The 14,663-nt window shown below is 37.5% G+C and overlaps 1 protein-coding gene across 1 annotated transcript in view; it reads left to right on the top strand.

Annotated features, from left to right (window-relative positions):
- Positions 1–14,148, top strand: part of bard1 (BRCA1 associated RING domain 1) — a 34,107-nt gene extending 19,959 nt beyond the window's left edge. The window contains exons 9-11 of the mRNA XM_028435724.1: positions 3,552–3,647; positions 8,527–8,624; positions 13,583–14,148. Coding sequence (XP_028291525.1) covers positions 3,552–3,647; positions 8,527–8,624; positions 13,583–13,927 — 539 coding nt within the window. The 3' untranslated portion in view covers positions 13,928–14,148. The remainder of the gene's footprint in view (positions 1–3,551; positions 3,648–8,526; positions 8,625–13,582) is intronic.
- Positions 14,149–14,663: the final 515 nt, after the last annotated feature.

The raw sequence follows: 14,663 nt of genomic DNA, 5'->3' as shown, positions 1-14,663 counted from the left end.
TAGATTAGTCGACTACAAAAACAATCATTAGTAATACGACTTCTCTTCCCTTAGAGGAGTTTCTTATGTCGTAATCACTGTTTGATTGCGCTGATGTAAACACTAAATGTCACTCATCTACCTTTGTTATCAGGCTTTGTTTTTACCTCAATTGTTGTTGTTTTTACTTTTACCTCCAATGAGATGGGACTGCTTTATCTAACTTTTTTTTTTTTTTTTTTGACAGCGCTGAGCTTTACAGGCTTTGTTATCGACTACACACTCTTTTATGGTGTGAAATCCAACAGCAGTAGCTAGAGGATTATCTCTGGCAAAGGTTCAACACAAAGCTAACAAGTGTGTTTAGAGCTGTATACATCAACGTAATAGCACAGCGACTTCAATGTTCCAAAGTAATAGCTGGGAATATACCACAGTGTAGAAACACGTGAAATCCTTCTTTATAAACTGCTTGGAGATACTGTCAGTGATGATGGTACTTCCTTTGGCACACACACTGAAGTCTGCAGCTGTACAAGCAGAAAAATCCTTCAAAATCCAAGGTCGACACAGTGTGAGAAGGTTCTGCCCTTAAAATTAAATTATGTCCATTGTAGTGTTTTAAATGCAATTACTTGCTAATTACAAGGGGAATGATCTTGGTTTTCTTTGTAATTAGTTTATAAAAACATGTCCTTGGCTTAAATTAAATAAGAATTTGGCTGCAATTCTGTTGTCTGACACACTTAGAAAAGCCCTTTGTGTGTGTGTGTGTGTGGGTGGTGTGTGTGATGCTGCACACACACGGCACTCACCGTGGCGTGACTTAGTGCATCAAGGGAATTTAAGACATGCCGCATCAAGCGCAGTAGTAGTGATGAGCGTTTGCAACCAAATGGTCGAGTCCCCAGTGGTTTGGTAAAATCTGGGATTGGCTCCATGATACTGTTAATATAACATACAATCTAAAGCCTGTTTAATCCTTAGCTAATTACAGTCAGTTACACTTCATGCTTTTATTCAACAATATTTGTAAACACTTGCAAACCTTCAGGCTAATTAACCCACAAATAACTGAACGGAGTGGGAAGGGAAAGGTCACATATTTGATGTATAAATAGATGTTGATGTTCAAACTTGTTTTTTACAGAAAGCAAACGTTTATTTAAAAAAAAAAAAAAACTGGCAGTGGTTACAGTCTGTTTTAAAACAAATTGAGTAATAGCTGAAGGACTAATGGAAAATGATTATTTTGATGCACGCTATTGGATTTTTGGCCGATAACCAATACCAAACTTCTTTTTTATTGCAGAGATCATCTAGTTCTATTTCATCCTTACTGACCGCCAGAGGCGGTGCTTAAAGCACTGGATGTTCCATCTCGCGCATGCGCAGGTCGAGTAATTATATCAACAAAGTCACCTGTGACCCCTGGATGACCCGGAGAGTCTATATCTACCGGTGTCATCAGGTGATTTGTTCCTGTCAAAATCTTCTCGCGAGGACACAAGGATCCTGAGTGACAGGATGCTCTGGCGGTCATCCAGGATTCATAGAACTGTAGTTACATACGTAACTCTCGTTTCTGTCGTGGAATTAACAAACGTAATTATTCTGCTGACTTTTTATCATGTTGGCCTGCTAGCAATGGCAGACATAAGGCAAAGCTGAAAATGATATAATCAGTAATCATTCCTTTTACAAAAAAAAAACTTCAACTTACGTAATGTAAAAAAATTTCATATTTATTCATGATGAAAAAAGATCCTTGCAGCCGGTCCTATTTTAAAACCGCAACTTACTCTGCATTTCAGTTGTAAAAATAGCATTTCTGTAAGATCCAAACATTTTCTGTCATAGCTAACAATGATGAAAATGTTGTACAGTAAATTTTTATCACTCACAAGAGAATCGTCCACTCACGTTTTGCTGTTTTTTGCTGCATTGGCGGCTTCGACTGAAATTGACAATAACTTTATAATGCTTTAAAATGGCACATACAAGGCAAAGTAAAGACGACCTACTAAAGTTCCAACTGAGCAAAAATTTTTGGGGAAAAAGTCCAAAAGGGAAGAAATACCCAGAGAGGGAAAAACAAAAACGCACAAATCGTCTTTAAACTGGTTTCTTTGAGCTCGCCATACTTTAATGGCCTCCATGGTCAGCAAATCTCCATCCAATATACCTTTGGGATGAGCTGGGACATTCTCATTATGGTTGTGCAGCTTTTAAATCTTCACAAATTCACAGCGTGCTTCCACTTTGGACAACAGCCTTTTTATGGGTTCCAGCACATCGTTGAATCCAAGACACACACACACACACTGCACAGATGGGCTTCCTGTCCAGGGGTGTGAGCCACATTGTGTATGATGCAAACTGGGGTAGACATCATCAGACCTCATGACCCTGTAGAAACGCAGGCACACAGTTTGAAGGAATAACCCTTAACTTGCCTCTGATATACGAATACAAGGTTGCGAAAGGGCAGAATATTTCTGGTCATTTTCCACTGGAATTTAAGCTCGGGATTTATAGGAATATTTTAAATTAAAGCACTTGGAGGGTGTAAACCTCTGCCAAGTGCAAAATATCCACTTTGCCAGACATTGGCAGTTATCTGGATCATTGATTATGATCATGGTGCTGTGATCATTCACACTTTAAGGGCTTGGAAGACATTTCTATCCCTAATAATAACAACATTACAGTAAGTCCAAATGTATGGTCACCCCCATTTTATTTATTTATTTTTTAAAATCTCAATGAAATGTACAATCTGGATGAAACTTGGTAATTGAGGAACTAACCTGACACAACTGAGTCGAATTTCTAAAAAGACAACTGCTTTATGTACCGAGATATTAATATTTTAAATTTCGCCAATAATGAAAGATTTTTTTATTTTTGAAATTGATCCAGAACCAGTATATTGATTTGAATCTCCTCAAAAATGCAAGCATCCATGGTGTACGGTCCACCGTCGTTTAAAATTTGTCAAAATCTTTGTTTGAAGTACTTTTAACATAATCCTGTTAACAGACAAACAAATAAAACATGCCACTGAAGTAGAAGTAGATTTAAACTCTTCACAGGAATTAACTGGAACTTGGGAGTAATTTTAAAGAACTCTTTAAAGTCCAAACATAAATATTTGCATCCATTTGAAAGTAATACTGTTAAATAAAAACATAACATTTCAACGAGGGTTGCAAAATATCAGGAATTTTCAAAGTTGGAACCTTTCCGTTAGAAATAATGGGGGAAAACAGGGAATTTTCAAAGTTGAAGGTAGGCCCTTGACCAGGATGTTAAATCTAGTTTGGAAAACATATTTTGGCATCATCGAAAAATAATGGCATCAGTTATTTATGGTTATTTTTATAAATAATTTCAATGGAAAGTTTTTTTTTTTTGGACATTTGCAAAATTCCCGAGCTTAAATTCTCTAGGAAATGTACTAAAATGTCTGCCCCTTTGCAACCCTACACAAACACATCTGTAAGCTGGCATTTTGTACTAAATATTGTGGTAATCTATCTGTCTGATATTAATAATATTTCTCCTTCTAGTGAGCCATGTTGTGGTACCAGATGGAGAACCCCTCCCCACTACGAACTCCACACTCCTGGGTCTTCTTGCTGGTTGCTGGGTTGTCAGATACAAGTGTAAGTATGAAGTGATGGGGCTATTTATCTTTGGTCAATCACTTAAACAGGCATATTGTATCCTAAATTGCTTTAATAGCGAGTAACGTACCTTGGACTGATTGGAAAGATTAGAGTTCACCGAGATAATCAACATTTGTTGGTAGGAATGAGGTCAGAGCCTTTCATGACAGCCTTTAAATGGAACATTTTCAATCACCAAAGCTTTGGAACAAATTGGACGCTGGTTAAAATCCACTCCAGCATCAATATGGTAAGCGGTTGAAGTACGACATTGTAGAAATGGTAAATACGAATTGATTCTTACCGTTATAGCAAAATTGCGACCGAGGGCCCCATCTCACTGCAGACAATTGTTTGATGAAATCATATTTACTGTACCTGAAGTGCTCTTGCTGTAGTAAACATTACGTGGAAAAATACAAACCAACTGGGTTGTTGGAATACAACTTAAGTGTAATCTGAAAAGCAAAGGCCGTTGGGGCTTTAATGCAGCTTTTTATTTTTGGCCTTTTTCTCTCGAGTAGAAAAAAAATGGCTTAATTCTGCTGTTCCTCTGGCCAAAGATGTGTGCTCATGTTTTTTGTGAGGTTTTTTTGCTGCTGGGTTTATTACTGCTGCTGAGGTTTCAGTGTTAATTATTAATCAGTACCAAAAACCAGTCTCAGCCATACACTTTTGAACCTTCATAGCCCGTCGCATTCGTAAAAGGCTCAAATTAATCCATTTGTGCGATTTTTTTTTTTTTTTTTTTTTTTCTCCAAAGGCATAACCTTTAATAATGCAGGAAAAATACGGATATACAGCACGCAGGGAGTATTATACGTTCTCCTTGTTTACTACAAGTGCAGCCACCCACTCTTTTTAGATCTCATACAGTAAGAGAGAGCGTGTTCTTCAGTTTACTTGTAATAAAGAATACCTTGGATTTGTGCTGTTTATCTTTTGTGTGAATAAGAAGTGAGGAAAGTTGCTTTTTTTCTCCGCCAGTCTTCCTGACATTTTTCGATCAAAGGAAATGAGCAGATATTCAGAGAGTCTAAGCTTTAAGGAGAGATAAACAAAGGCCGTGCATGTTGTCAGTGTGTCTGTTTAACTGTGCTTCTCTCTGACTGTGCCACTGTATGGGTGCGTAAGCCCCGCCCCTCGCTCGTCTCCAAGCAGGCTGAGCACTTGGCACAGCTTGTCCCCCTCATGACAATCATTGTAGCATCTTATCTGTTCACTGCTATGTGTGTGGGTGGGGGCGGGGTTTCACTGCCACCTGTCTTTTTAGATGCTTCATACGCTGCCTTGTTGTCAACTAGTCCAAGCCCTGGCTTACATCTTAATCAGTCATGTTTCACGTTTAGCATCTCCCATCCAACAAAATCTTGTTTTAAGCTTTCATTTTAGCCCAAAAGGAGTTTTTTTTTTTTTTTTTTTTTAAATATTCTTGAATGGATCCATCCTGCTTCTAAGTAACTAGGGTTTTGGTAAAAAATCGATTTGGCGATATATTGCTATTCTCGGATCGATTCAAAATGCATCCATATCGATTTTTTTATTTATATTTTTTTTACCTTTCTTTAACCAGGAAAGTCTTTTTCCACTGCAGGAGACATTGTAACTGCACAAAGAAGTACGCTGAAACCTACACATGTTGACCAGCTTGTGTTTTTTTCAATAAAATCTAAAAAGAAAGTACTAACTTTCTGCATTTATTTGTTGTTCTAGGCATATACCTCAGTTAAATTGCACTAAAGTCAAAGTTGGTTTAAAAGCCATAGACAGATTGTATGTTTTTTTTTTTTTAATTTTAAGTTGTTGGCACATGACATGTTAAAGCCAATGTTTTGATTGTAAGATATGCCAATAAGATATGTCATACATAATGTTGTCATGAAGGTGTACACATTTACAGATTAGTTGTTTAAGTCATATGTAAAAAAAAAAATCTCAATAATTGCCTTGTACTTTAATATCGGGATATATTGTATCGTATCGTGACCTATGTATCGGGATACGAATTGTATCGCCAGATGCCAGGCAATACACGCACCTATAAGTAACCTGATCTCCTGGTATGTTTAAAACACAATTTACTGCCATTTGTAGCCCTGAATACTAAAGGAATTATCTATTCTTTGAATATTTAAATATTTAAGGTCTTTGTATTATAAATTAACTCAAAGAGTACATGTGCTCTTATACTAGGTTGTATGTACAGTATAGCCATTGAGACAGCCATTACATTTCAGTGTAACTGTGTTTCCATTACAGTTTTTTGCAAAATAAAAGCGGTATCGCAAAGTATAATTGAGCTTTGAACGTGTTGACATTGAAGGTTGTTGTGAGCAGGAGCCTCGTAACGCTCGTGAAATCTGATTCCGTGACACTTCGCTGCAGGAAGACGGACGGTCCAAACCTCCTTAAAACATATCTTTGTTGTTTCACATCCAATGTAGCAGTAATAATAAGTATAATACTAAGAAATGTCTCGGTCTCCTCTTCTGCCTACACACACAGTGTCGTGTGGAAGTGGTCATGTGACCAGGTACATCACGTCATGTTACGTGTAATTGCGTAAGAAGTGTTTCCATAGCGCTTTTGCAACACATTTTTATGGTGGCTGGGAAGTGTCAAGTGAATGCATTTACAGAAACGAACACGAATGCAAAATGGCCACAACGGAAGTGTTTCCGACGGACCGGTATTATGATATGATAGCCTGATATGAAAAATATAAGAGTATCCTAATCAACTTTCACTGACTTTCATACGTGTTTCGATGTCGTCTTCTTGTTCTTCTCTGTTCTGGCGGGTTAAAAACATCCGCCAGAAACGTGTCCGTCTGTAATACCGGTCCGTCGGAAACACTTCCGTTGTGGCCATTTTGCATTCGTGTTGTGACCTTTTTGCATTTGTGTTCATTTCTTTAAATGCATTCACCTGACACTTCCCAGCCACCGGGTTTCCGCACCTTTAAAATGATTTCACAGATCCCTGTAGCAGAGCTTGAGGACCTTAGTTTGAGAACCACTGCCTGTGGTAAAATTATCACAATCTTTTTTAGAAAAAAAAAAAAATTATGTATAATACAAGAGGTTCAGTCGTCGTTCGTCATGAGTCAATATATTTAAGGAATAAAATTGCTGAGAAAAGGGCTTTTTAGGTTTTTTTTTTTTTTTTTTTTTTTCCTTCAAAAACAGGTTGTACACTTTTTGTTTATTTGAAATACAAAAAACAGTTTTATCATGCATTGTCTGACTTTACCAAAAACACAGCTAAAACAGAGTGAGTTTAGTGCTGGTGTGTTAGCCTTTAGCACTGTACTTACTACATTTCTGTCTGTTTATAGATCCCTTTAGCCTCTCTAAATAATGAGCAGTTAGCTATTAATTTCCTGCTGATTCTACAGTTGAATACATGTGACTTGGGTTTTATTCTGCTGTGTCCTCATTAGGTCTCAGTTCCAGCTGGTCTCATCAAGGAAGCGCTTTAGTCTTGTCACTCACTCATTCACTGACACAGGAAGCAAGGGCTTTCAGCTGTTCTCTGCTCTCGCCGTTAACATAATTAGCAGAAATGCTAATGACCCGTCAGCACTGCGTGCCATCGTCCAGAGTGATTAACTCCAGTATCGCTGCCTATTTTCTGGCTGGGTACCAGTATCAGAACGCTGTAATTAAGCAGGATCAAAAAAATGTAATTACCCTCTAGCCCGAAGCGCCACAGACAGTGCAGATGTGTGAGCGACTTCTGCATGTCCCAATGTCACATGGAAATGTGGACACGCGTTCGCATTGACTTGACCTTGGGGAATCTGCCTGGATTAATTTAAAGTGTAAATTGTCTCAGTGTCTATAGAACATTTTTAGATGATTCCTCAGTCTAATAAAGTATTTTGTTTAATATTTGGTTCAAACTGTCACGCCTCAATCCAGATGCATTTTCAGTGTGTTACGAAGTGCTTCTTTTGCCTACATCAGAGTGTGGGCAACAATGTCAGAATTTAAGTCAACATTTATTATTGAAGTAATTGTGCATGTTTTTTGGTCATTCTGGGTGTTTTTCTCTGTTTTTTTGTCATTCAGTGCTTTAGTTGTGTTCTGTGGCTTTTTTTTTTGCAGTCACTTTGTGTGTTTTTGTTGTCTTGTGTTATGTTGTTTCATATTTCTTAGAAATGTATTTTTTCTATACAAAACCCATTTCCAATAAACTATTGTTTATGAGAAATGTAATAATCAACTATATATCTATTGTCTTCTCATTTATAGTTTTCTTTCTGAAGTATTGAAGTATGGTATGTTTTTGTTGAAATTAACTTCATGAATTACACTTTGTGTATTTGTTCTGCGGTCAGCGTAAAACTAAACCAAGGCCCGATCTGGCCCACGGACCACCAGTTGCCCATGACAGGTCTACATCATGTGTTTATCGTGTCATGTTTTGGATCCATTAAAAACTCTGAAATAGAATTCTAACTGTAACTGAGAGCTGCAGCATCTTTGACAGGTGATTAAATTGTGACCCTTATTTTTTCTTGCTCTGCCTTTTGGGTGAATAGACATTTTTTTTACAAATGCAGAACAAAAGCTTTAACTCTTAACTCAAAAATATGCCTGACTGCTGGCTGTCACACTCAGTTCTCATTTAAAATCCAAGGGACAGAGACATAGTTGGTTTGACAACTTAAAATGAAGGTTGCGTCAATAACTTCATCATCACCCTGTGAGCATTTCCTGTCAATGAGTAAAACTCTGCCAAGTCATCCAACTTTAGGTAAAACAGACTCAACTTTTTTTGCTATCTTCTTTTTGCAAATGACTTGTCGCAGTCCTTCCAGTCAAAAATAATTAAGCTGTAATTTCCTTTTGTGCTTTCGTTTTACTGTCAGGGGTGGAAGCTTGTCTGCAGGAAGGAGGCTGGGTGCCCGAGGCTGAACATGAAGCAGGAGAAGGACCCCAGCGCAGTCGGATCAACAGATGTAGCCTGGTAAGAGAATAAGAGAGGAAAGATTAAAGTGTGACTTTCTTTGGGAGATTGTGTTACTCTGGTAGTAGGATAAAAGAGAACTCTTCTTTGTATAAGTGAAGATACTGCAACGTCGAAGGCAATCCAAGAAAGTTCTCTTTAAAATAACATTATTGAAAGAAAAGAGAAGATGAAATTAGATAAAAATGTACTCACTGCATTACAGGGACTTTAGTTATACTATTTAGTCTCAGTGTTGAATGTTTAAACCTTCAATTTAAGTCATAACTAGGGTTGCAAAGGGCTGGAAACTTGCTGGAACGTAAGCTTGGAAATTTTCCTCTAGAGTGGAACTCTAATCTGCTGCATGTATTAGACCTTAGGGAATAGGACATTTTCTTAAAATATTTAAAGATATTCAAAGACTTACCCCGATATGAATTATAAACAAACCACGAAACCCAAACAAACCACAGAGTATGAACGGACAACAAACCAAGCACGAACAAAGCACAGAGAAGCACGAACGAACCCCAAAGCAGAAAAGAAGCACGAACAAACCCTGGAGCAGAAAAGAAGCACAAACAAACCCTGGAGCAGAAAAGAAGCACAAACGAACCCTGGAGCAGAAACAAAGCACAAACAAACCTTGAAGCAGAAATGAAGCAGCACGAACCAACCCTGAAGCAGAAACGAAGCATGAACTAACCCTGAAGCACGAACCAACCCAAAACAGAAACGAAGCACGGACGAACCGAGAAGTACGAATTAACCCCAAAGCAAGAACGAACCCCGAAGCTTGATCAAACCCTGCAGCAGAAACCTAGCATGAACTCACCCCGAGGCACAAACCAACCCAAAGCACGAACTAACCCCGAAGCACGAACAAACCCCCAACGAACCCTGCAGCAGAAACCTAGCACGAACAAACCCCGAAGTACAAACGACATACAAATTCTAAACAAACCCCAAAGCACAAAGCAGAAACAAACACGAAGCACAAACTAAACCAGAAACGTAAAAGAAGCACAAACAAACTACGAAGTACAAAAGAAGCACAAACAAACTACAAAGTACAAAAGAAGCACAAACAAACTGATGTGTATCAGATAATGTAGCTGGCCTCTGTGGTCACCACATCCCAACTGTTACAAAGCAGCACCAACACCTGCACACTTCTGAAATGTGAATGCTCTCAGTTCACTCGTTGCTGATTAACTTTAGAAAAGAAGGATTGAAGCACAATAAAACTGAGGTCAATGGAGCAGCTTTTGAACATTGTTGTTGGAGCTTCTATATTATTAAATTTTCTTCTAATGCACAGTGCTGGCAGGATGCCTCTCAATGCACTTTCCTTGTCACAAACAAGAGTTTTACTTATTTATTCCTCGCGCTTGAGGTAGCTTGTTGCTTCCAGTTGTTTGAAGGAGACATCTCACTCTATTAAATACTTATAGCGTCAGACAAGTCGGCCTCTCTGTGCGTCTCCAAAGCGTGCGAGAGACGAGTGGGTTCACGCTCCGGATTCCACGAAGGCTTCTTCATTAACCATATCTGAGTGAGCTCAAATGGGATTGGTCAGAAGAATCATAGGGCAGATGATGAGGTCAGCTGTGAAAAAGCCTTTGTTTATTTCCAATCATTTTCCATTTGTGCCCAAAGCGCCGAAGCTTTTTGTGTTTTCTAATACTAGGAAATTCAATAAAGCGTGGAAGCTTCCAGTTCCTGTAAAGATGATCTAATATTTCAATGAAAACACACCCATGAGGTCCTCGGTCTAATGTTGTGCGCCCCCCAAAATGAACACACAAAAATGCCCTAAAAACACACAATATTACAAAACAGGACAAATAATTACATTAAAAACCCACAAGAAGACCACAAGAACACAGAAAATAACAGAAAAACACAAAATAAATGACAAAGTACAAAAAATTACTCATCACACAAAAAACAACAAAACAGATGCACAAAGTGACTTCAAAAACACACAAAATGACCAAAACCATGAACAATATTATTAGAAAAACATTAAAAAACACATAAATTGACCAAAAACATAAACATTATTAGAAAAACATAGAAAACACAGAAAAATGAGAAAAACGTATATAAATTGACAACAAAAGTAAAGTAAAAACATACAAAAAGAAGAACACAAAAAATAACTCATCACACACAAGATGACAACACAAATACAGAAAATGACAAAAAACTAAGAATATTATTCAAAAAAAACACAATCCACAAGAAAACACAGAAAATAATGAAATAAAGGACAGTGTAAAAAATAACTAATCACATACAAAACAACAATACACAAAATTATTCAAAAAAACATAAACAATATTATTTGAGAAACATACAAAACAGAAAAATCGGAGAAAAATATTAGACAAAAATACACGAAAACACAAAAAACACCGAAAACACCGACGAAGATAACAATATTTATTTAAATGACAAGAACATATACATAATGACAACACAAATCAGATATTATTCTGTCATAATCTTTAATAATGTGGCCCTCGGACCAGATGATGCTGTAATAAGTCTCCCATTGTTGCATTAGAACTGTCAATTTTTCTTTCTTAAAATAGTTTAGATAATTGTTTTTGAAGTGACGTGTATTAATTTGGACATCTGCATTTGAAGACCAAAAAAAGAAGCACAACTTTGGAAACAACAGAATAACAGCTGCTGGAAACAGAGCCAACACACACGTCTCTCTATAAATCATCAACACAACAAACAAAGTCACAGCCTCCAGAGTCAAGGAACAGTGTGACGTGTCACTGAAGGTCTTTCAGTGTTCTAGTTACACACAAACTTATACAAAATTGATCATTTTCTGCTGAAAACTCATTATATCTCTTGTGATTTAGTGCAGCATCAAGCATGTTGTTGGTACGTTGTAAGTTGAGTGTCTTTGTGTTCCTTGAAGCATGGATGAAGTGTAAAGAGAAGCGGAATAATGGAGAGCATGTTGTGGCGATGACTTTGGACACACAGCCTTCAAAACAAAAAAAAAAAGCATTTTAGTTGGATCGAGATTTTATTCTAAGGAACGGCTTCATCACTCAGCCAAGAGTGTGCACACAGATGTGAAAACCCAGCCAAAGTTTAGTCAGAGATGGTTCATCAAAGCTCTTTAGAGAGCTAATTTACACCCTTCAAATGTTGAGTTCATTGATGTCGAGAATAGAAGAGTCTCCCGTGGCCTAATTCTCTGCCACTTTAAACAGCCCCTGCTTAGTGGCTCAGAGTTTGTCTGGAGAACATTGGCCCATAAAAGAACACGTCCTCCAGCGGTTAAATAAAAAATAAATAAAAAAAACAAAGTACAAAATCTTCACACAGACAGTCTGGATTGAGTTGCACTGAAAGTTTAACTTCACCCAAAAAGACGAGACTTTCATCATTCTGCCTCTGAGAGGTGAACGGATCGCATACGAACATACTACTCATACTAAGTCTGACTTCAAAATGACTATGTAGTGCGTTCACATTAGATAGTATGCAAAGATTGGGTAAGCGAGAAATACCCGTATGTATACTATATCAGGACATTTTTCAAGTATGCACAGTGGGCACACTACTCATACTCAAGCGCCCCATGATGCATTGCGAGCGGAATGTTAAATCGTCCTGGGACCAGCTTCAAGATAAAAACCAAACATTCCCTTTTCAAAATAAAAGAATCTCTTCTCGTCTTCAATTAATTTTTTAACACTTTCTCTTGTTTTGAAGTTAGCCGGAAGTTTTGTCAGTAGCACAATAGAGGGATTCCAAAAATCTGTGAAATGTCGGCATTTTTTTATTTTTGATTTTTCCAAGAATTAGAATTGTGACCGTTCTCACTGAAGTATACTTCCAAGTTTCCCAAGATGCATTTCAAACCTACAACGACAAAAACCTGAAGCACACAGAGGCTAAATATCTGTATTGATTCTCCACCTTTGAAAGTTCTGAAAACATTTTAAGTGAGAAAGTGACCAAGTAGAATATCAACATGTGCTCATTTGATCCATAAAACTCGCAGAAAACACATTTTGGAGAAGGGACTGTCTGGTTATTAGCTCGAAGCTGGTCCCACGATTGTAAATTTCGCTCGCAATGCATCATGGGGCGGTTGAGTATGATTGTGTGTCTACTGTGCAGATATAGTATACATTCGGGTATTTCTTGCATAATTTTTTAATACTATCTAATGGGGCTGAACAATTTTCCTCAGTATTGCAATTTCATATGCGATAATTTTTTCAAGGGCCTCTTGTCATGTGTTTTTCAATGAACACAAACAATAAATCAATCTGTTTCATAATAAACAATTTCAGTTTTATTTAAAGTTATATATATAAAAATATACATTTTAAAGCACAGATTACAACAATAAGGCAAACAAATCTGTGGCTTTACCTCTTCAACATGAAACATGTAAACATGTGGACTGCACTTCTTAAACACTCTCTGAACTTAAAAAATGCAATCTTTGCAATTAGAAAATTGCGTTTTATGATATCGGGATAATATCGCAAATGCAAATAATCGTTCAGCCTTACTATCTAATATGAACGCACTACATACTCATTTTGACATCAGACTTAGTTTTTAGTAGTACGTTAGTATGCCTTTTCCAACACAGCCAATAAGTGTCCTCAGGGTGACGTTTGCTGGGGTTGTGGAATCGTTGGGTCTGAACAGAACGTCTCTTCAGTTTCAGCATCTGCCAAATCGTTGCCTTTTAATTATTTGGATTTGTGCTGGCTCAGAGTTTCTTCTTCCTTCCTTTGAATCCCTTGTTTATTAAAGCGTTCTTGATCAGCCTTGACTTGTTTTCTGTTCCCTTAGGTCTTCATTTCCTAAAAGCCTCTGAGTCGTACAATAATATTAGTTCATGATAAACATATCAAGTAGTGAATTAAACATTCCAGCTCTGACTAATGCAAGCATTTTTTATTGTTGTTGTTGTGAAGCTTCCGCAGCTCTTCGATGGCTGCTTCTTCTTCCTCCTCGGCTCCTTTAAGACCCCCACCAAAGATAAGCTCATCAAGCTGTTGCTGACGGGGGGAGGCCACCTGCTGAGTCGGCAGCCCAAGCCAGACAGCGACGTGACTCAGACGCTGAGCGCCGCGGCTTATCACGCCGCCCCAGGCTCCGACCAGGCCCTGTGCACCCAGTACATCATCTATGACCCTCAGGGGCCCCACAGGCCCAAGGTGGTGAGGAGAGGGAAGGTGTGGTCGGCTCCGTCCACCTGGCTTATAAACTGCATGGCAGCGTTCTGCCTGTTTCCTGTGCCTGAGGCTAAGGTGGTCTAAACTAAACCTGTGCTTTACCTGTTTAATAATGTCCATTCTGTCTGACACAGTGATTGATGTTCTTTAATGGTGAGATAATGTAAAACAATTATGTAATATGATTTTTACTGCTTGTTAAAAAGTAAACATAAGATGTTATCGCTCTTAAGGAGAGGGAGAAGTCAATACAACCCTAATTACTGGTAGACTGGGAAATAGGAAATGTATCATTCCTCATGCTTTAGTTTGTATGTGTACGTGTATGTAAGCCATAAACATTGTTTTGTGCAACTTTAATTTTCCTTATAGCTCTATTAATTTTCAACTAAAAGTATAGTTCTTTGTTTGAATCAATGCACTTGTCAAAAATGGTTATTAACCTATTAAACCTGATTTTTTTTTTTTTTTTTTTTTTTTTTAACAATAAGCACTAAACAATAATGTTTTGAATGGTTGACAATTTTTACAATTATTATTTGTTGTTCAGAAAATGTTAAAAAATAAATTTCAAATTATTCCAAAAACTTTTTTATTTTTAAAAACTAACTAAACCTCAAAACTGAATGCTGAAAACAAATATTTGCGTATGAAGTCGTTCGATTTTTGTTCGACTCTTGACATTTCAGGCTATGTTCAAAATTGCATTTCAACGTACTATTCATACTATGTCTGACGGCAAATTAGTATCTAGTGCATTCACATTAGATAGTATGAAAAGATTGAGTACGTGAGAAATACCCGGATGTATACTATATTC

This window comes from Gouania willdenowi, chromosome 21 (genome assembly GCF_900634775.1).
Source record: "Gouania willdenowi chromosome 21, fGouWil2.1, whole genome shotgun sequence".
Taxonomy (NCBI): domain Eukaryota; kingdom Metazoa; phylum Chordata; class Actinopteri; order Blenniiformes; family Gobiesocidae; genus Gouania; species Gouania willdenowi.
This window is presented reverse-complemented; position numbering and strand designations above follow the sequence as displayed.